General features: G+C 42.6%; 2 protein-coding genes across 3 annotated transcripts in view; both read left to right on the top strand.

The window, feature by feature from the left end:
- Positions 1-502: 502 nt before the first annotated feature.
- On the top strand, positions 503-7216 carry sels (selenoprotein S). The gene is given in 6 exon segments (NM_001140931.1): positions 503-634; positions 3429-3560; positions 3871-3977; positions 4855-4944; positions 5403-5475; positions 6253-7216. Coding segments are annotated over 6 exon segments (579 nt in total). The 5' UTR covers positions 503-540; the 3' UTR covers positions 6336-7216.
- Positions 7217-7291: 75 nt separating this feature from the next.
- Positions 7292-21160, top strand: part of LOC106587790 (chondroitin sulfate synthase 1) — a 104985-nt gene continuing 91116 nt past the window's right edge. Inside the window, exons 1-2 of one of the 2 annotated variants that reach the window (XM_045708939.1) lie at positions 7292-7371; positions 10204-10699. In XM_045708939.1, coding sequence (XP_045564895.1) covers positions 10334-10699 — 366 coding nt within the window. In that variant the 5' untranslated portion in view covers positions 7292-7371; positions 10204-10333. Of the gene's footprint in view, positions 7372-7616; positions 8575-10203; positions 10700-21160 lie in introns of those variants that run through there. The other variant, XM_045708938.1, reaches the window with a different exon arrangement.

Raw genomic sequence — 21160 nt, 5'->3', positions numbered from 1 at the left:
CTATTTTATTTTGTATCTTTAACTCTGCATTGTTGGAAAATGACCTGTAAATTAGCATTTCACTGTTAGTCTACAACTGTGGCATACAAGGCATGACTTATTTTATTTGAAAGAAACTGACTCTGCATACTGTGCTACAATGTAGATGGGTGAATGGGTAGGCTACTTGTGGAGTGAACTGTACTGACCTCACAGGTCAGGTCTATGCTTAATTTTGACCTTCCAGTTTATAGAATGAAAAGCGGCATGACTGATAAGTGTAGCACTTTTTGAAAGGACTAAGTTAGTGTGTATTGACATCTAGTTCCGCTTGCTAGGATACATTTATTGGACTCTGCCGCCACCTAGTGTGTGACTGGTGCCTTACACAGAAACACGAGAGGCTTCCACGTCATCTTTACTGGCGTGGTGTTTATAAGACATAGACCAGGAAATTGCATTTTTTGTCAACTCACGAAACATGGAAAAGTAGCTAGTTGGAGCTGTGGTGACATTGAAACGCATAATTAAAGGACTATAGAGTCACCAATACGTTTAGAAATGGATGACGATGTTACCATTGAGGACGAAGGTGGACCAGAAATACAGAAGACACCCCTTGGAAACCAGGATTTAAGTTTCCTGCAACAAACTGGTAACTTAAATTGGCTAGCTAATATCAGCTGCACATCTGTCAGTTTTCTGGCTTGTTTACCAAACCTAGCTGGCCTGGCTAGATATCCATCAAAGACTAAAGCTAATAATGCAGCTAGCTAGCTAACGTAATATCAGTGTTGTAGCTATTTTAGCTAGTGTAGGCTAAGATGTTTAGCTACAGTAGCAAAATAACTAGATACAGAGACGCATCATTCATTGACAGGGTTGGCAACTTTTGAAGAAAGCTTGGAGTTAAATTTGCTATGTGAGAACATTTTACTCTTTTAAAGCTTATTTCCTGCAATTCTACGTATTTTGACATGGTTTAGGCCTGTGACCAGGGTAACAAATAACACCGGTCAGGTGTATTCAGGAATCAGGATGCTTAGAAAATGGAATATACACTCAACATTTTACGATTGTGTTACTTTGAGATTTTGGGTGGCTTGAAATGTAGTGTATGCTAATATTTTATTTATTTTAATTTGTTTTGATTGTTTGACACTTCAGACAGTAATGAGATGGGGAGACGGGCAAATGTGAGACAGTGGGGAAGTTGGAAGCAGGGATTGATACCTGTTCTCAGGTGGAAAGTACGGGAGTGTTACCACTACACCAAAACTCTGCACAGGAAATTCTAATGTTGATGGCAGTGGGTAACCAAATCATAGATTGTAGTCTCCTTGTCTATAGACTGCCTTCAAGGTAAGGACACAAACGTTTTCAGTATTTTGTCATTTGGGTGAATTCACTTTAAAATTGGTCTGGAAGAAATTCCTGCTTGCTCACCAGGAGGGTTGGTGGTCCCTGTACTTATGGATAATCAATATTCTCTTTCATCTCGGCAAGGTGAAATGAGGAAACTACTAGTTTTATAATTTTTTAAGTTGCTTTGTTTCCCAAGTGCTGGGTCTTTTGAAAATGTTCTTATTATAACAATACATTTCTCAATCACCCAACCTTCAAGGAAACATCTAATAAATATCTATATAGGTTCTTGCCATCATCTTTCTCTATGTAGACAAAATATGATGGGTTTATGAGTTGAGTCCCCCTAGCATCTCTGCCTAGCATGTACACAATACTAGAATGTGACATTTATTTGATTCCTGGAGCATTTCATATCAATGCTTTTTTTTTGTATGATCTATTCAAAACTGGCCATGAATGGCTGCAAAAATACATAGCCTCGTACAATTCATTTTCAAAGACTCAAGTAGTCATATCAGATTTTGAATATGTGATTACACTGGCAACATTGGGAAGAAGTGGAATAATAAAATAAGTGTTGGGAATAACAGTTGTGTTATTGCTGACATCGCATTCATCACCCTATATTTTAGCCCAATGTTAAGAATGAGAATTTTTTCCACTGATCAGACTAAATAAAGTAAATAGATAATCAAATCTCCTGAAAACAGGATTACATTAATCTGCCCCTACACCCTAACCAAATACGTGTTCTATTTATTGTTCCCGGGTTCACAATCTGTTAGACACTTTTTTTTTGTATCGTTCCAAAGCAGGTCACCCTACCAAACCTCCCTGCTAAAACATACTGTAGGTCTGTCTGCTGCCTTTTCGTTGTCACAGCCTAACACGGAACCCAAACCTGCTGCGCGCGTGCGCTATCGTGCATACATTTATTTTGTCCCCCTACACCAAACGCGATCACGACACGCAGGTTAAAATATCAAAACAAACTCTGAACCAATGACATTCATTTGGGGACAGGTCGAAAAGCATTAAACATGTATGGCAATTTAGCTAGTTAGCTTGCAGCTTGCTGTTGCTAGCTAATTTGTCCTGGGATATAAACATTGAGTTGTTATTTTACCTGAACTGCACAAGGTCCTCTACTCCGACAAATTAATCCACACACAAAACGGCCAGCCGACTCGTTTCTATTCACCTCTCCTCCTTCCAGGCTTTTTCATCGTTGAACTTATATGGTGATCGGCATCTAAACTTTCATAGTATTACCACAACTTCCGGCAAAACAGTTCGTCTTTGTGGGTGCAATAATTTGAATAACATGGATTTCTACATTTATTTTGCGAAGCACGCGACGTGTCCGGTCTGGTCAGCATGTAAATGTCAATACTCAGGGCTGGTTCTAGCCTTTTGAGAACCCTAAGCAAGATTTGATTGGGGGGGCCCCCCACATCACGTGAAAACATTTTAGTGGTCCCTCTTTTGATGTTGGAGAATTTTTTTTGTTGTTGTGTTTTAAGTTCATTTCCTGCAATTCTACCCATTTTGCCCAGGGCCGTAGAGCGAATGTTGCCGCTTTAAAGCAAGTTTTCTGCAATCCCACGCTTTGGTATGGAGAGAACTTTGCAATGTTACAACACATTTTATGCAATTCTACTCATTTTGCCATGGGACAGAGAAAAAATGTGCCATTTCACTGCTTATTTCCTGCAATTTCTACCTGTTTTGCCGTGGAGTGGATACATTTTTTTCCCTGCAATTATACACATTTTGTAATGAATTATGCCATGTTAATGTAATATGAGTGTGCATGACTAACAAAATCAATAGGGGCCCCCTGGAGGTCAGGGCCCCTGGGCACGTGCCCTTCATGCCCGGTCCGTATTCGGCCAGGATTACTACTTGTTTAGATTGGTTGGTAGTTAGCTTAAGCTATCTAAAAATTGTTAGCTGACATGGCTTAAAGAGAAAAGCTACTGATGCACAACCAAATGTCGAAATTGCACCTGATGTATTCTACTGTTCTTACACTCAATAGTAAGTTGAAACCTCAACATAATTTCCCTTCCTGTCCACAGTCGGACCATTGTTGGCAGAATATGGATGGTATCTGTTGTTCATGTGTGTGGGGGTCTACCTGGTGGTCCAGCACCTGAGCAAGAGGAGAGCCAGCCAGGGACAGAGCAGCTCAGCTTCTGGAGCAGTGCAAGGTGAGTGGCCGTAACCAATAGTTTTTTTTATTTAACCAAGGAAGTCACTGAGTTTGACAAGTACATTTAGTCTCTTACGCAGACGCACGCACACACACACGCACCTAGGACATGAGCATTCTTGCTGCAACAATGCCACATATTCTCAAGACAATGACAAGCTTGCTAAAGCAGAAACCAACTGGCACTCACAGGCTAGAGCCAGCTCTCATTCCATCCAGGCGACTGACACATCAGGAACGAAATCTCAGAAGCCATGGAATTAATGGAGTCAGTAATATCATCCAATCTTTTTTTTTAAATCTGGCAGATCCCAATGCAGTGGTGAGGAGACAAGAGGCACTGGAGGCGTCCAGGAGAAGAATGCAGGAGGAGCTGGATGCCAAGGCGGCCCTCTTCAGGCTGAAACAACAACAGGTATAAGTGACACCTTTCACATGGACGGACCATACATGGGCCATGGACGGACCATACATGGGCCATGGACGGACCATACATGGGCCATGGACGGGCCATACATGGGCCATGGACGGACCATACATGGGCCATGGACGGACCATACATGGGCCATGGACGGACCATACATGGGCCATGGACGGACCATACATGGGCCATGGACGGGCCATACATGGGCCATGGACGGGCCATACATGGGCCATGGACGGGCCATACATGGGCCATGGACGGGCCATACATGGGCCATGGACGGGCCATACATGGGCCATGGACGGGCCATACATGGGCCATGGACGGGCCATACATGGGCCATGGACGGGCCATACATGGGCCATGGACGGGCCATACATGGGCCATGGACGGGCCATACATGGGCCATGGACGGGCCATACATGGCCATGGCTTCTTAGCAAAGAGCAATTTCTCAAGCAAGAATTTTGCAAGGACTGTCTGGGAGTGGTCTGAGTTGGGAGGGGAAAACTATCTGTGATTGGCAGAGAGGTTTGGAACTCTTTCTTATTGGCCTATTAACTAATTTAACGCCTGGTGAAGTCACCAGGCAGGCCAAAACTCCGTCCCACCAAAGCAGGTGGAAATTTCAGGCGGCCTTTTCAAACAGCTCTCACACTAAAAGGGCATTATCATCGTTTTCACAGTATTATTCCAACCTCAGTGTGGAAATAAATATGTAAAGCACAGGATAGTCACATTTTTGACTGCACTGGGCCTTTAACACAGATCTAAAACCCCAGGCACCACAAACAAGTTTGCCCGTTGTCCCTGCCAAATCTGATCTTGAAGACTTTTTGGTACTTGTCTTTTGTTTGCCGCGTGATAGCTAGAGGAGGAGAAGAGACAACAGAAAATTGAGATGTATGACAGCATGAAAGAGGGGAGGAGTTACAGAGGAAAAGCAAAGACAGCCCAGGTAAGCTGCCTTCTCTATCATAGGCCTAAGTAACATACATACCATATGCCATTTTGCAAACGCTTTTATACAAAGCGACTTGCGTGTATACATTTCACTTATGTGTGGGCCTGGGAATCGAACACACAACCCTGGCATTGCAAGCGCCATGCTCTACCAACTGATTCATACAGGACCACCATACATATAATGCAAAGTAAATGCACCATTTGATAGACATTATGGCAGAGTCAGGGTTTTTTTTTACGGGCAGGTCACGGGGTCAGAAAAATCTCTTGGCTGTGATAAGTCATGATTAGCACCCAGAGTTTTTCCTGACCATGTCCATCCTGACCATGAAGAAACTTCTGTCTCAGACATATTACATAAGTCGTAGATTTGTTCATGGGTTTCATGTAAGCACTTGTCTGTAAATGAAAATGGCTCATAATTATTATTATTATTATGTAATATTTCAGAACACTGAAGAGGCCAGCACATCGACTACAGTGTTGAAACCAAAGACTGACAAGAAGCCCCTACGGAGCAGTGGTATGTTGACATATTTGATGATGAGAGCAGTATTGTAATTGGGGGCTTCCAGAAGTATGTTTGTAATGGCTGGGAGGGTGTGTAAGCAACACAAAAGGGGGGTTAAGTGTAATTACATTTTTATGATTGTATTTCACCGGTGACCCAATAAAAAAACGATTGTTCACAAAACTGAAACGTTAGACACCGTAATTAAACGGGTTCTGAATCCTACTAGATCCGTTTCTACATCCATGCAATGATGAGCAACTTTCATATTCATGCAAGGCACTAATCTTACTGTAAATAAAAAGCACTGCTATTCTTACTGAAACCTATTCAAAGGTTATATATTTAACATTTCCACCTGCAAATGGTGCCAAACATAAAGTACATACCAGTAGTAACGAAGGAATGAAATCCACAAAAGAAAAACAATTGAACACTGCGCAACGCTGCAAAGTAGCTTTGTACTGCAACTAGTTGGTCTTGCGAGTTGTGTACATCTCTGTATTACGATACAGGAAAACAGATAATATTGCTAATGTTTTGTATTTCAAAAACATTAGCGATACAAAATGTCCATCCTTGCAACTGCTGTTTTTTGGATTATGATTCGGTAAGAAGCAGTACTAAGCTTTTTTTGGGGGGGGATATCCAAACAGTGTCTTTACAAAGAAAATGGCTTAAATGTGATGTTGCTCCTTTAAGGAATAAGTAGTAGGTAGGTGACGCTGGCGTCATCCATCTCCTCTCTGTGCCAGTAACCTACATTCTGCCCTGCTGTGTGTATTTCAGGCTTTAATCCCCTGAGCGGCGAGGGAGGTGGATCCTGTGCGTGGAGACCAGGAAGGAGAGGGCCGTCAGCTGGCGGCGGATGAGGTTAAAGGAGGTCAGAGCCACAGGCTCAGGGTCGACATCTCCCCCTTAACCCGGATCTAGGATCAGAATACCCTACCGTCGTTCCTAATCTGAATTACTAGGAGGATGGAAGAAATATCTGACCCTGTATCTGTGGCTAGGTGTGACTTGTGCCTACTCTGAGGTGACCTGTGAACTCTGATCTTTGACCCGTCCGAGTCACACACACTGACCTACTGAAGGAAGCTGCCAGCAATCTTAAAGCCCTCTTAGTTATTGATCTAAATCAATCTGTTATTTGTAACTCTGTGTTTGGGTTTAGGGATTGGTTTCACAACTGTCTGTTTTAGATCATGTTGCCTCAGTAATATTAGCATTGTCAAAAAATACAATGTGTTGCCACATGATAACGATGAATCCTTTCTGTTTTAATGCCTTTGGACAACTTCAAACTAACCAGTGTTGAAAACGATTGTCTTGTTTCCACATTCAAATTTTGGCTTATTGAATCATCTTATTTCAGGACACCTGAGAAGGCCTTCTGAGTATGACAGTTTCTAATGATGCTATTCCTGTAAATGGCATCTGTGCCAGTGGGTTTGGCTGATGACTTTCAGTGTAACTGTGTGTATGTGTGTTTTCTTGTCTTCTTTTGGGGTTGGCATCTGTGTAAACTTTAAAATGTGCGCTGCCTACCAAGGCTTCATGTTGCGAGAGTAGACGCTAGCCAGATGACTTTAGTAGTGCTGTGCATCGTACTGCTTTTTATACAATTACATAAATCAGATGTAACAGTTAGTCATTGTGTTATTTATTGGAATATCAATGATCATCAAGCAATTTTAGTTACTGAGAAATAAACTGACCTGCACCTTTTTATCACAATAAAGATATTATAGATAAGTTGTCTACGTATCTGATATTTGATGGGGAGGCTGACTGTGACGACACACAATAGCTAATGTAATGGTCCAGTGGCGTCATCATACACCTGCCAACTCCATATTGCCCACTAGATGGCGGCATTGTAATGTTAATGAAGCCACAATCATAACGGTATGGTACAGAGTTTCTAAACTGTATTGGGTCAGATCGCACTGATTTCTATGGCTGTCATAGACATTATTGTTGTAGTCTTACTCTTAAATTGATAAGAATTTTATACAATCATTATAAACCTTATGTTAATTTTCTGCACACCATTTACGTTAATTGAGTTATAGAGCATTTTGTGGTTGGCCTAGTCGATTATGATTTCTCAGAAATAGATTTTTCATTTTACTATCAGTGCCGCATATTAACTCGGCTGACGTTTAATTTCAAGGTTCAACAATGCTTGCTCTGTACTTTTTTGCCTGTCTGCATGCATGGTCTTTCACTTTCACCAGCTCGTCACCAGGGCATTATCAGTTTGTGATCAGACTTGCGCGTCAAATACTGGAAGGAAAAAAAGCTGAGACCACTGCGTAATCACACACCCCAGCCAGTCAGAGCGCTCCTACGGAGTAGCCACTAGGTCAAATCACACAGTTAAGCCGCGTTGCTACTAAGCGTTTTCGACATTCTCACAATGGCGAGGTAGTGGAAAGAATGGGTTGGCTACGCGTCTCTGGGCGAAGAAGAAACCATACATTTTGTTGAAGGTCGCAGTTTTTTGTCATGCATTGATAGCGACGGAATGCTTGCTGATTAGAAGGGCCACATGAAGAGAGGAGTGTACGTTCAGGTGGTGGGTTTATGGAGACTGCTACGTATGCAGCAGCCAGCTTACATCGGGACCAATAGCGGGTTGGAGAAGAAAGAAGCTTTCCTACCATGAGAGCGAGTTAACCCCGTTTTTTATGAGGAGGGAGAAACAATTGAACCAATATTGCTTTACAACGACGCTGTGTTGGCAACAGCGAGAATAGGCTACGAGGCAAATCGGAGTTGGGTCAAGTTTTGGGGAATGGCAGGTCGAAGCCGAAGAGCATGGTTTAGTGTTCTGTTGGGGCTGGTTGTCGGGTTCACCCTGGCTTCCAGACTCATATTACCGAAGGCTACGGAGTTGAAGAAATCCGGTCAGAAACGCAAGGCGAACCCAGCCGGTTGCGTGTTGAACGGGGGTCTGAGGAGAGAACACGGTGGGGTGTTATGGCCCCCGCAAGATAACGGATTTTCGGCGACCGAGAAGCCAGTTCCGAGGTCCAAGAATTTCCTTTACGTCGGCGTCATGACTGCCCAGAAGTACCTGAATAACCGCGCCATAGCGGCACATAGGTAAGTTATGTGTAGAAATGGAAGGAATGTTGCTTTTTATTTTTTAAGAAGATACAATTTTCAGCTATTAGTTTTCTGTCCCAGGGTTTCTGTACGCTCAGTTCTGCTCATTCCTCCCCATTCTGAAATTGTCAGCCTACATTTTACATAGGCACTTAAAGAGAAATATTGTTACTAGCGTTCTGCCAAATAGGGTCAACAATGTTGCCTACACTCTTAAGTCTTATGCAAAATTGTTATAAATGTAATCGATAGAAATGTTGCTAGTCGCCATTTAACAGTGTATGAATGCCATGTGTGGCTGTGGCCTGTATTATGATAGTCCTTTTCTTGTGAGCTATTAAACACCTCAACGTTAGGCAGGCCATGTCCTGTAAGCTGTCAAGACAAAACCTTGTTGGATATAATATTATAGATGATATACAGTCACTACAACGTGTCCTAAGTGACATTTAGAAGTCTTTGTTACAGGGTCTATGTTATAACATGCTCTCAACATTCACACCCACATTTACCTAACAAAAATCACACTTCAATAGGCGAACTGTTCTGTTCAGTTTTTCAGGGCTTTGCCAACTCTGAACACATTCACTTCACAATTGAGCTGTATCATTCTGTGGTGATGGTTTTGCCATCAGATGAGCTGTATAGGCTCTTTGGTAGGCTAGTGTTTAATTCGATTGGGTAAGCAATGGCTCCATCCAAGATATTTCCAATTGTGAGGGGTTTCTGTAAGTGTTTTGTTGTAGACTAGCACTGATGCTATTAGGATAGCTCTAAATGTAGAGATGTCTGTTTGGAAAGAGTGAATGTTAATGTTATTAGCCCTGAAATGTCTTTCATCTAGGCCCCACTGAAATGCAGTGAATGTGAAGCTGAAGGTTTTAATGAAATGATGGGTTGGACCTAGAAGACAGCACTGTTGAGTCTGCAGGCTATCCTTTCATGTGTCCAGTCATGTGGAAGATTCAATATAATTCAGGGGAAATGTATTTGCACATCTTCAAAGACATACAAGGATATCTGTATTCAATCAGATTAATTAGAGTCGTTTATTTAGTCTCCCTGGAATGTCCTTTCAATGGACCGATCATGATGAACGTCTAGAGACCTGAGAAGGAGATATCTATCACAGTATTTTACATCCACTCCCATGTCTTTATTTTCAGTGCAGATGGTGGGAAAGCAGGCATACTTTTTACTGTCTCAGTTGTTAGTTAATTACTAGATTCCCTCATTCAAATACAGTTCTTTATCCTAATGAAACATTACTGGTGCACAGTTGGGTATTTAGTGGGCTCAAGTCTGTGTGAACCTCTTGTAAATACAGGTTATAACACATGTTATGCCATGCTATTACATGACGCTCATCCGTCTATTTGACATTTTAGTCATTTATTAGACTATTACAGTAGTGAATATATATATTCATATACACATGTTCATACTGGTCCCCCGTGGGAATCGAACCCACAACCCTGGCGTTGCAAGCGTCATGTTCTACCAACTGAGCCACATGGGACCGTCTATCTATGTCCTTCGTGGGCCCAGACTTGTGTGTGTGTTAGAACTCTGACCCACTCTCCATCCTATAGAGTACCTGACCTCTGCCCGTGTCTCTCTCTGTAGAACGTGGGCTCAGACCATCCCGGGCCATGTGGAGTTCTTCTCCAGCGAGGGTTCGGACACCACCATCCCCATCCCCATCGTGGCGCTGCACAACGTGGACGACTCGTACCCACCGCAGAAGAAGTCTTTCATGATGCTCAAGTACATGCACGACCACTACCTGGACCAATATGAGTGGTTCATGCGGGCCGACGATGATGTGTACATCAAGAGCGAGCGCCTGGAGGGCTTCCTGCGCTCGCTCAACAGCAGCGAGGCCCTCTTCCTGGGCCAGACGGGCATGGGCGCCCGCGACGAGCTGGGCAAGCTGGCGCTGGAGCCCGGCGAGAACTTCTGCATGGGTGGCCCCGGCGTGATCATGAGCCGCGAGGTGCTGCGCCGGATGGTTCCCCACATCGGCCAGTGCCTGCAGGAGATGTACACCACGCACGAAGATGTTGAGGTGGGCCGCTGCGTGCGGAGGTTTGCCGGCGTGCAATGCGTCTGGTCCTACGAGGTAAGAGCAAAGATGGTGGCGGTCGTATTGTATACTGCAGTTAGTAGATCTATCACTGCTTTTGAAGGTTTATTTTTAATTGGTGTTATACAAGAGAAGGCTGGGTAGAAAACCATCTGAGATTGAGGATGTAGTCGGTAGAAGTGACCTTCAATGTAGTCCGTCTGAAGTGTACTAAAATGTGAGGAGGGAATCGCCAACAAGACGCCTACCTTGGCTTGAAGTACTCTGTGAAGCGAAAGACATCATGCAGTGGATTTCCCACACACCACAGTAGTGTGTCAAGGGCATAAGTTGATAGTCAGTAGATCTGGCACCTTCAGTAGGCACTCCTTAGACTATCTCCTGGCAGATTTACTATTCAGATCTTATTCACGTGACCATATGATTGCTTGACAGATCAAAGAAAGGGGCCATTCCATTAAATGATGCTGAGACCAGGGCACTAAAGTGCGACCATTTTGGTTCCATATGCCCCTGTAAATATGTTTCTGTGTGACCTGACATTTTATTTTGGGAGCACCAGTGCGTCTAGGAGAAAAATGAGTCAGATAATAATTGCTGTAATGATTAGGGTTTGCTGTTCCCGAGTGACCTACTGTAGAGTAAAACCGAGCACATATTTGTTACTGTCACGGCTGCACCGTTACAACAGAGAAAATGGACTGTTTCAAGCACAAACAGGTAAAAAGTTATGACCCATACTACTGGCGCAATATCTGTTTCTTCCTATCGTGGGATTTGTGGGCTGCATTTTGCATTCATAAACCATGAATGTTTACACCTTTTTCAGTCATTTTACCTCATTATCTAGCTAGCTAACAGCCTGGTTACTTCACCATTCTATCCACTAAACATGTGTTATTATCTAGCTAGCTAACAGCCTGGTTACTTCAGCATTCTATCCACTAAACATTTGTTATTATCTAGCTAGCTAACAGCCTGGTTAGTTCAGCATTCTATCCACTAAACATGTGTTATTATCTAGCTAGCTAACAGCCTGGTTACTTCAGCATTCTATCCACTAAACATGTGTTATTATCTAGCTAGCTAACAGCCTGGTTACTTCAGCATTCTATCCACTAAACATGTGTTATTATCTAGCTAGCTAACAGCCTGGTTACTTCAGCATTCTATCCACTAAACATTTGTTATTATCTAGCTAGCTAACAGCCTGGTTACTTCACCATTCTATCCACTAAACATTTGTTATTATCTAGCTAGCTAACAGCCTGGTTACTTCAGCATTCTATCCACTAAACATGTGTTATTATCTAGCTAGCTAACAGCCTGGTTACTTCAGCATTCTATCCACTAAACATTTGTTATTATCTAGCTAGCTAACAGCCTGGTTACTTCAGCATTCTATCCACTAAACATGTGTTATTATCTAGCTAGCTAACAGCCTGGTTACTTCAGCATTCTATCCACTAAACATGTGTTATTATCTAGCTAGCTAACAGCCTGGTTACTTCAGCATTCTATCCACTAAACATTTGTTATTATCTAGCTAGCTAACAGCCTGGTTACTTCAGCATTCTATCCACTAAACATTTGTTATTATCTAGCTAGCTAACAGCCTGGTTACTTCAGCATTCTATCCACTAAACATGTGTTATTATCTAGCTAGCTAACAGCCTGGTTACTTCAGCATTCTATCCACTAAACATTTGTTATTATCTAGCTAGCTAACAGCCTGGTTACTTCACCATTCTATCCACTAAACATTTGTTATTATCTAGCTAGCTAACAGCCTGGTTACTTCAGCATTCTATCCACTAAACATTTGTTATTATCTAGCTAGCTAACAGCCTGGTTACTTCAGCATTCTATCCACTAAACATGTGAGGCACAGAAAGGAAGGAAAGGGATAGCTTCTTCAGCAGATCAAGGATCACACCAATGAGTGAATGACTGATCTCTTGCATGTCATCACTCACAAACTTGAACCTCTTAAAGAGACCCTGTACAATTGTAATGTTTTGTATCTCAATAGGTACACAATGTAGAAACCTCATTTTTCAATGGCAGGTTTTTCTTGTCAACATTTTAGCTTTTTATAATAAAGAAATGTCTTTACACTGTTAAATATTCATATCTATAGCACAACGTGTGCTTCATATATACTGTATCTCAATCAATGTAAACTTTATTTTCTGGCCAAACAATATTTTTTTTCCCGCTTATACTGCAATCAAAATTCCATGTTTCAGACTTTTGCTTTCTAATGTGCATTGTTCTAAAATCAACCCCATTTAACAAGGTTCTGCAGGTGGAATTTAGGGTATCAGAGATTATGGGTTGCAGCTGGGCAAAAGGTGTCCGTTTTCATCTCAGAGTAACTGTGGAGCTTTCGTGCTGCTGTCCTCCTCACAAGCATTAGACAGAGATTAGAGGGGGAACTGTCAGACTCTTAATTCAACTGTCGATCAATTCATGTCTTTATTCATTAGGCCCACTTGATCTGACGTGTGTTTGCGCTTATGCCCCGCTGGTCCTTTGATATCAAGGTTATTATGACCCAGAGTCACGTGTGTGTGTGTGTGTGTGTGTGTGTGTGTGTGTGTGTGTGTGTGTGTGTGTGTGTGTGTGTTGTGTGTGTGTGTGTGTGTGTGTGTGTGTTTATTGACCAGTTTGTAAACCATAACAAGACATTTTCTGTTTGCAGTTGTCCACTGGGTTCCTTTGCAAACTACCAGAAACAGTATGTTGTGTATTTTGGCAGCAGGCACAAGGCCGGACACCCACCCACCATACAGTTGACTTGGCATTCTTCACTTCAGTTAGTCATTTAGCCATAAATCAAGTCAAGGGTTCCGTAGTCACTGTTGAGACACGCAGCTAAACGCACATTTCCCCCATCCAAATAAATCTGCATATGATATCAGGCCTGTGAACAAATTGTTAAAACGCAGCATCTGAGTTTTTAAAGCTGCTAATGAATCTGGTTTGGCAGGTGGAATGAGAGCTGACATGTTTGCTGTCTCATATACGGAGTTCAGTCCCAGCAACCTTTACAACAGGCCTGGGGCGACTTTTAAACAGCCATTTGATGTGAGTTTTAATTACAGCTTTTCGTTATCTAGTTACAGAGAGCGGAGCCAAGAAACTGCATCATTAATATCAGTGAGAGAGTGTGTGTGTGTCTCTGTCTTTCTGTCCTCTTCCTCCTAAGTGTGTGTGTGTGTGTGTGTGTGTCTGGCTGTCCGTTCGTCCCTTCCTCTCCTCATCACATCTCCATGGTGAATCTAAATGACTGTTTAACTTCTTGCATCTAGGCGTTCCGCTAGCGGAACCCCGTTCCACCAGCAGAACGCTTAGCCAACAGCCAATGGAACAGCAGGGCGCAAAATTCAAAACATCAAAAATCTAATAATTTCAATTTCTCAAACATATGACTATTTTACACCATTTTAAAGATACACTTCTCCTGAATCCAACCACAGACACTGTAGTTTTAATAGAAAATGGTCTGAAAGACTACAATTCTCAGACTTCCCACTTCCTGGTTGGATTTTTCTCAGGTTTTTGCCTGCCATATGAGGTCTGTTATACTCACAGACATCATTCAAACTGTTTTAGAAACTTCAGAGTGTTTTCTATCCAAATCTACTAATAAATGCAAATATTTGACTCTGGGCCCTAGTAGGCCGTTTAATTTGGGTACGTTTTTCATCCGGCCGTGAAAATACTGCCCCCTATAGCGAAGAGGTTAACATTACATTGTCTGAAATCTCAGACAATTTCCACATTTTGATGATTCAGTACGTTGGTAGGAAAACTTGCTGACATCACAGTGGAGGTCTTTACTACTAAAATACAAATTAAAAGTTGCTTATGAAGATGTATTCCTTCAGTAAGAGGCAGTTGTTTGGTCAGCCAAGCCATTGACAGTGTGTTTTGTGGGAGCGTTTGAATGAATGTCTGTACATTAGTCTATTTAACCTGTTTGGGATAGGGGGCAGTATTTTCACGGCCGGATAAAAAACTTACCCGATTTAATCTGGTTACTACTCCTGCCCAGAAACTAGAATATGCATATAATTAGTAGATTTGGATAGAAAACACTCTAAAGTTTCTAAAACTGTTTGAATGGTGTCTGTGAGTATAACAGAACTCATATGGCAGGCAAAACCCTGAGAAGATTCTATACAGGAAGTGCCCTGTCTGACAATTTGTTCTCCTTCTAGGGCATCTCTAGCAAAAATACAGCATCTCTGCTGTAACGTGACATTTTCTAAGGCTTCCATTGGCTCTAGGAAGGCGCCAGAAAGTGGAATGAGAGCTCTCCAGTCTCTGGGCGAAAAACAGCAGGGGTTTTTGTGAGTGGTCCTTCTGAGATCAATGACACTGAGGCGCGCGTGCACGAGACGACTCCATTTTTTTCTTTCAGTGTTTGAATGAACACAACATCGCCCGGTTGGAATATTATCGCTATTTTACGAGAAAAATAACATTTAAAATTGATTTTAAACAGCATTTGACATGCTTCGAAGTACGGTAATGGAATATTTTGAATTTTTTCGTCACGATACGCGCCAGCGCGTCACCCTTCGGATAGTGACTTGAATGCACAAACAAAACGGAGCTATTTGGATATAACTATGGATTATTTCGAACCAAAACAACATTTGTTGTTGAAGTAGAAGTCCTGGGAGTGCATTCTGACGAAGAACAGCAAAGGTAATCCAATTTTTCTTATAGTAAATCTGAGTTTGGTGAGGGCCAAACTTGGTGGGTGTCAAATTAGCTAGCCGTGATGGCCGGGCCATCTACTCAGAATATTGCAAAATGTGCTTTCACCGAAAAGCTATTTTAAAATCTGACTCCGTGATTGCATAAAGGAGTTCTGTATCTATAATTCTTAAAATAATTGTTATGTTTTTTGTGAACGTTTATCGTGAGTAATTTAGTAAATTCACCAGAGGTTTGCAGATGGGTATGCTAGTTCTGAACATCACATGCTAATGTAAAAAGCTGGTTTTTGATACAAATATGAACATGATTGAACAAAACATGCATGTATTGTATAACATAATGTCCTAGGAGTGTCATCTGATGAAGATCATCAAAGGTTAGTGCTGCATTTAGCTGTGGTTTTGGTTTTTGTGACATATATGCTTGCTTTGAAAATGGCTGTGTGATTATTTTTGGGAGGGTACTCTCCTGACATAATCTAATGTTTTACTTTCGTTGTAAAGCCTTTTTGAAATCGGACAGTGTGGTTAGATAAATTAGAATCTTGTCTTTAAAATGGTGTAAAATAGTCATATGTTTGAGAAATTGAAGTTTTTGCATTTTTTAGGTATTTGTAATTCGCGCCACTCTATACCATTGGATATTGGTGAGGCGTTCTGCTAGCGGAACGTCTGTCCCTAACAGGTTAATGTGGTGAAGGAAGAGAAAGAGGTGTGACCCAAACCAAGGCTTATTATTCATCTAGGAGTCCAGTCTTAGGTGTGAGACACACACACACACACAAAGCCTCTCTTTGTGGCACCGCTAATAAAACAAATCCCACTAATTAGTCATCGGTGATCAAACCTCTTCTTGTTTCTTTTGGTCGCTGTTTGGGTGGGATGAGGGGATGGATGCAAATAATCACATGGGCTCATAGTGAAGTATGGTCCTGAGTCATGTGATTGTGTCTGTATAGGCCCAGGTCTCACTCCCTGACCAAAGAAACATCTCTGGTTTCCTCAGTAATGCCTGCCTGTGGGGTTAGTTGCTATGGTAGCTGTGCATCCATGTCTCCCTTCACTACGAGCGAGTCAGTGTTGTTGAGTCATTATCCAAAGGGTGTTTTAGAAGAGCCCTCCAGTGATTCAGAAAGAGCAGCAGAACAGCCGTCACTGGGCTTTGAGACTATTGATCCTCTATCACAGCCACAGAACCCAGCGGTTTCTGTCAGACTATCTGTTATCATACACTACAAGTATGTGGACGCCTGCTCCTTGAACATCTCATTCCAGTATCATGGGCATTAATATGGAGGTAGTTCCCCCCCCTCCCCTTGCCGCTATAATAGTCTCCACTCTTTTGGGAAAGCTTTCCACTAGATGTTGGAACATTGCTGCGGGGACTTGCTTCTATTCAGCCACGAGCATTAGTGAGGTCAGGCACTGATGTTGGGCGATTAGGCCTGGCTCACAGTCAGCGTTTCAATTCATCCCAAAGGTGTTTGATGGGGTTGAGGTCAGGGCTCTGTGCAGGCCAGTCAAGTTCTTCCACACCGATCTCGACAAACCATTTCTGTATGAACCTTGCTTTGTGAACAGGGCCATTGTCATGCTTAAACGGGAAAGGGCCTTCCCCAAACAGTTGCCACAAAGTTGGAAGAACAGAATCGTCTAGAATGTCATTGCTGTAGCATTAAGAGTTCCCTTCACTGGAACTAAGGAGCCTAGGGTTGTTGGTGACCATATTACTGCCACAACCGGCGGTCACGAGTCATGAAGGCAGTCAAATTCCACGTGACCATTTAGTCATGGTAATTAGGCTTCTCTAAGCTCTGCTGCTGCTGATGGTCATTAGTAGTCTACCAAACTTACTGACTGCCTGGTACTCAGCACTCTATTGTTCCTCTCATCACTCTGACATCAATGCAAATGTCTGGAAAATCTAATGATACTCTTCATTAGAGCCCATGAGCTCATGTTCACAACATTTCTATAGGCTATGCAATTGTGTGAGAACATTAAACAGAGGAGGATCTCATCAGCTTTCTATAGGCTAGGCCTACTATATTCACAACTTTCCTAATATTAAGCACATTGCTTGTCTTTACAACAGGAGTATAGCCTACCTGGCTGGCATGAAAAGCGTCCTCCATTCGCTATTTAAGAGCATAGATGACATGTATTTCCCCTGCTCCTGTTTCCAGACAGGTGATAATAATGGTAATACTAATGTTCCATTTGAATCAGAACAGATTTCACATATTATTTAGTATATGTAAAGAAGATTACATCAGGAATAGTCTGATGGGTGACAATATTAGCCTATCACTTGTGAATGATGCCCAGCATAAGAAACAATGCCTTTTTTGAGACTTTTTCTAATCATAGTCGCACACCTCATGTAGTCTAGCCCATATCCCTATGTTTTTGATAAGGTTTGTAACTAAAGTGGCCAAATAAGTTATTAAAATGAAGCACATGAATCCGCTTTACAAGCTGTGTAGATCCTAACTGGCATACAGAAGCAGCACGTGAGTTTGGGGAAGATTATTTTCACCTTAAAAATGCACCTTTATGGCTCTCAACCTTCGCCTCTCCTGAGTCCGTACGGGATTTTCAGCGATGAGACAAGACTTTAACTACCAATTGGATGCCACGAAATTGGGGAGAAAAAGAGGTAAAAAAAAAGAGGTTGTCATTGGTGTAGTTTTGTGATTGGTGTAGTGTTGTGATTGGTGTAGTGTTGTGATTGGTGTAGTGTTGTGATTGGTGCAGTGTTGTGATTGGTGTAGTGTTGTGATTGGTGTAGTGTTGTGATTGGTGCAGTGTTGTGATTGGTGCAGTGTTGTGATTGATGTAGGGTTGTGATTGGTGTAGTGTTGTGATTGGTGTAGTGTTGTGATTGGTGCAGTGTTGTGATTGGTGTGTGTGTACAGCCTGCACAAACAACAAAGCAGATCTCATGACTTTTTTCAAATCATCATTAGAGTCTCATCATGCAGCCTTACAATGTATTAAACATCTAACATATAGCCCAATGTTTGTAGAACAACTAAAGTTACATTAATAACTCTAAATTAAGCCTATAGGAAAACCTATTTCTTTGTTAACTGTTCAACGCAGAATAGCCACATGTGCGCTCTCCCTCAAATCGTTTGGAGAAAAAAATTATATTTTATTCAGCTTTGTTCAATTGTGTTCTTCATACTATAAAATAGTGCCACGGAATTCTAAGCAAACGTTGTCTGCTAAATGAACTAGTGTAGCCCACAGCCATTTGGGATGGCCAGATCAGGACCTAACATAAGGACAACTCAGAGTATGCTATTCTGTTCTTCTGAAATAGACTAAACTTCAACTGATGCTTGGCATTGCGCATGGTGATCTTAGGCTTGTGTGGGGCTGCTCAGCCGTGGAAACCCATTTCATGAAGCTCCTGAGTGTTGCAACCGAAGATAGACGATTTTTACGTGCTACAAGCTTCAGCACTCGGCAGTCCCGTTTTGTGAGCCAGTGTGGCCTACCAGTTTGCTGTTGAGCCGTTGTTGCTAATAAACGTTTCCACTTCACAATAGCAGAAAAAAATGACTTGTTAGAAAGGTGGCATCCGATGACAGTGACACGTTGAAAGTCACTGAGCTCTTCAGTTCGGGCTATTCTCCTGTCAATGTTTGTCTATGGAGATTGCATGGCTGTGTGCTCGATTTTATACACCTGGTTGCCGCAAGTGGATCTTCCATCGAGACAATAACCTCAAGCACACATCAAAATCCCAAAATAAATGGTTAATTGGCCACAAAATAAAAATGTTGCAATGGCCATCTCAGTCTCTGGACTCGAACCCCATTTAAAAACCTGTGGTTTGAATTGAAGAGGACAGTCCATAAGCGCAGATGAAGGATATCAAGGATCTGGAAGGATTCTGTATGGAGGAATGGTCTAAGATCCCTCCCAATGTGTTCTCCAACTCAAACATGTTAGAAATAGACTCAGTGCCGTAGTACTCGCAAGGTGAGGTATTGAAAACTCGGGTGTAAACAATTGACCCCTACTTTAATTTTTTTTAATATTATTACTTGTTAAAGAATTGGATTAGTATTACTTGTAATTTCCCCCCAAAATGTCTGCATACAGTCATTTTTGCACATCTTATAATAATCATTTTGGACCACACTATTTGGTTTGTGGCACATGCAAGGAGTTAACCCTGCTGTTACAAGCATTATGCTCCAATCAAATGCGCCATTGAAATGATGTTAGGAAGGTCAAAGGGTGTCCTGCCTAGGGGAGGGAGGGAGGGAGAGAGGGAGATTCTAACTTGAAGACCCACACCTTCCAGGTCTTCCATTGATGATATGACTGCATGATTTACACAATCTCACGTTAGGGTTCATCCCAGAAAGGCAGCAAGTGGGAGGGAAGGGAGGGCTCTTGGATTTCACAACATGTTTGTTGTTTCTTTAGTCTGTTTTTCTTTCGGAGGAGAACCATTCATGTTCTCCAGTGCTGGTCAGAGTATTTCAAGGTAAGGCAGGATTTCTCATCCTGCCAGATGAATCCACAGGAAGTCAAACGCCCACATCTGTACTTTACTGTACAATGCCTCGACATGCGCGCTCTCTCTCTCTCGTTCTCATACTGTCCCATGCTCTCTCTCTCTCTCTCTCTCTCTCTCTCTCTCTCTCTCTCTCTCTCATACTGTCCCATGCTCTCTCTCTCTCTCTCTCTCTCTCATACTGTCCTATGCTCTCTCTCATACGGTCCTATGCTCTCTCTCTCTCTCTCTCATACGGCCCCATGCTCTCTCTCTCTCTCTCTCTCTCTCTCTCTCTCTCTCTCTCTCTCTCTCTCATACTGTCCCATGCTCTCTCTCTCGCTCTCTCTCATACGGTCCGATTCTCTCTCTCTCTCTCTCTCTCTCTCTCTCTCTCATACTGTCCCATGCTCTTTTCTCTCTCTCATACGGTCCGATTCTCTCTCTCTCTCTCTCTCTCTCTCTCTCTCTCATACTGTCCCATGCTCTCTCTCTCTCTCTCTCTCTCTCTCTCTCTCTCTCTCTCATACTGTCCCATGCTCTCTCTCTCTCATACTGTCCCTTGCTCTCTCTCTCTCTCTCTCTCTCATACTGTCCCATGCTCTCTCTCTCTCATACTGTCCCATGCTCTCTCTCTCTCTCTCTCTCTCTCTCTCTCTCTCTCTCATACTGTCCCTTGCTCTCTCTCTCATACTGTCCCATGCTTTCTCATACTGTCCCATGCTCTCTCTCTCTCTCATACTGTCCCTTGCTCTCTCTCTCTCATGCTGTCCCTTGCTCTCTCTCTCTCTCATACTGTCCCATGCTCTCTCTCTCTCTCTCTCTCTCTCTCATACTGTCCCTTGCTCTCTCTCTCTCATACTGTCCCTTGCTCTCTCTCTCTCATACTGTCCCTTGCTCTCTCTCTCTCATGCTGTCCCTTGCTCTCTCTCTCTCTCATACTGTCCCATGCTCTCTCTCTCTCTCTCTCTCTCTCTCTCATACTGTCCCTTGCTCTCTCTCTCTCATACTGTCCCTTGCTCTCTCTCTCTCATACTGTCCCTTGCTCTCTCTCTCTTACTGTCCCTTGCTCTCTCTCTCTCATACTGTCCCTTGCTCTCTCTCTCTCATACTGTCCCTTGCTCTCTCTCTCTCATACTGTCCCTTGCTCTCTCTCTCTCATACTGTCCCATGCTCTCTCTCTCTCATACTGTCCCATGCTCTCTCTCTCTCTCTCTCTCTCTCTCTCTCTCTCTCTCTCTCATACTG

The sequence above is a fragment of the Salmo salar genome, chromosome ssa26 (assembly GCF_905237065.1).
Source record: "Salmo salar chromosome ssa26, Ssal_v3.1, whole genome shotgun sequence".
Lineage (NCBI taxonomy): Eukaryota > Metazoa > Chordata > Actinopteri > Salmoniformes > Salmonidae > Salmo > Salmo salar.
This window is presented reverse-complemented; position numbering and strand designations above follow the sequence as displayed.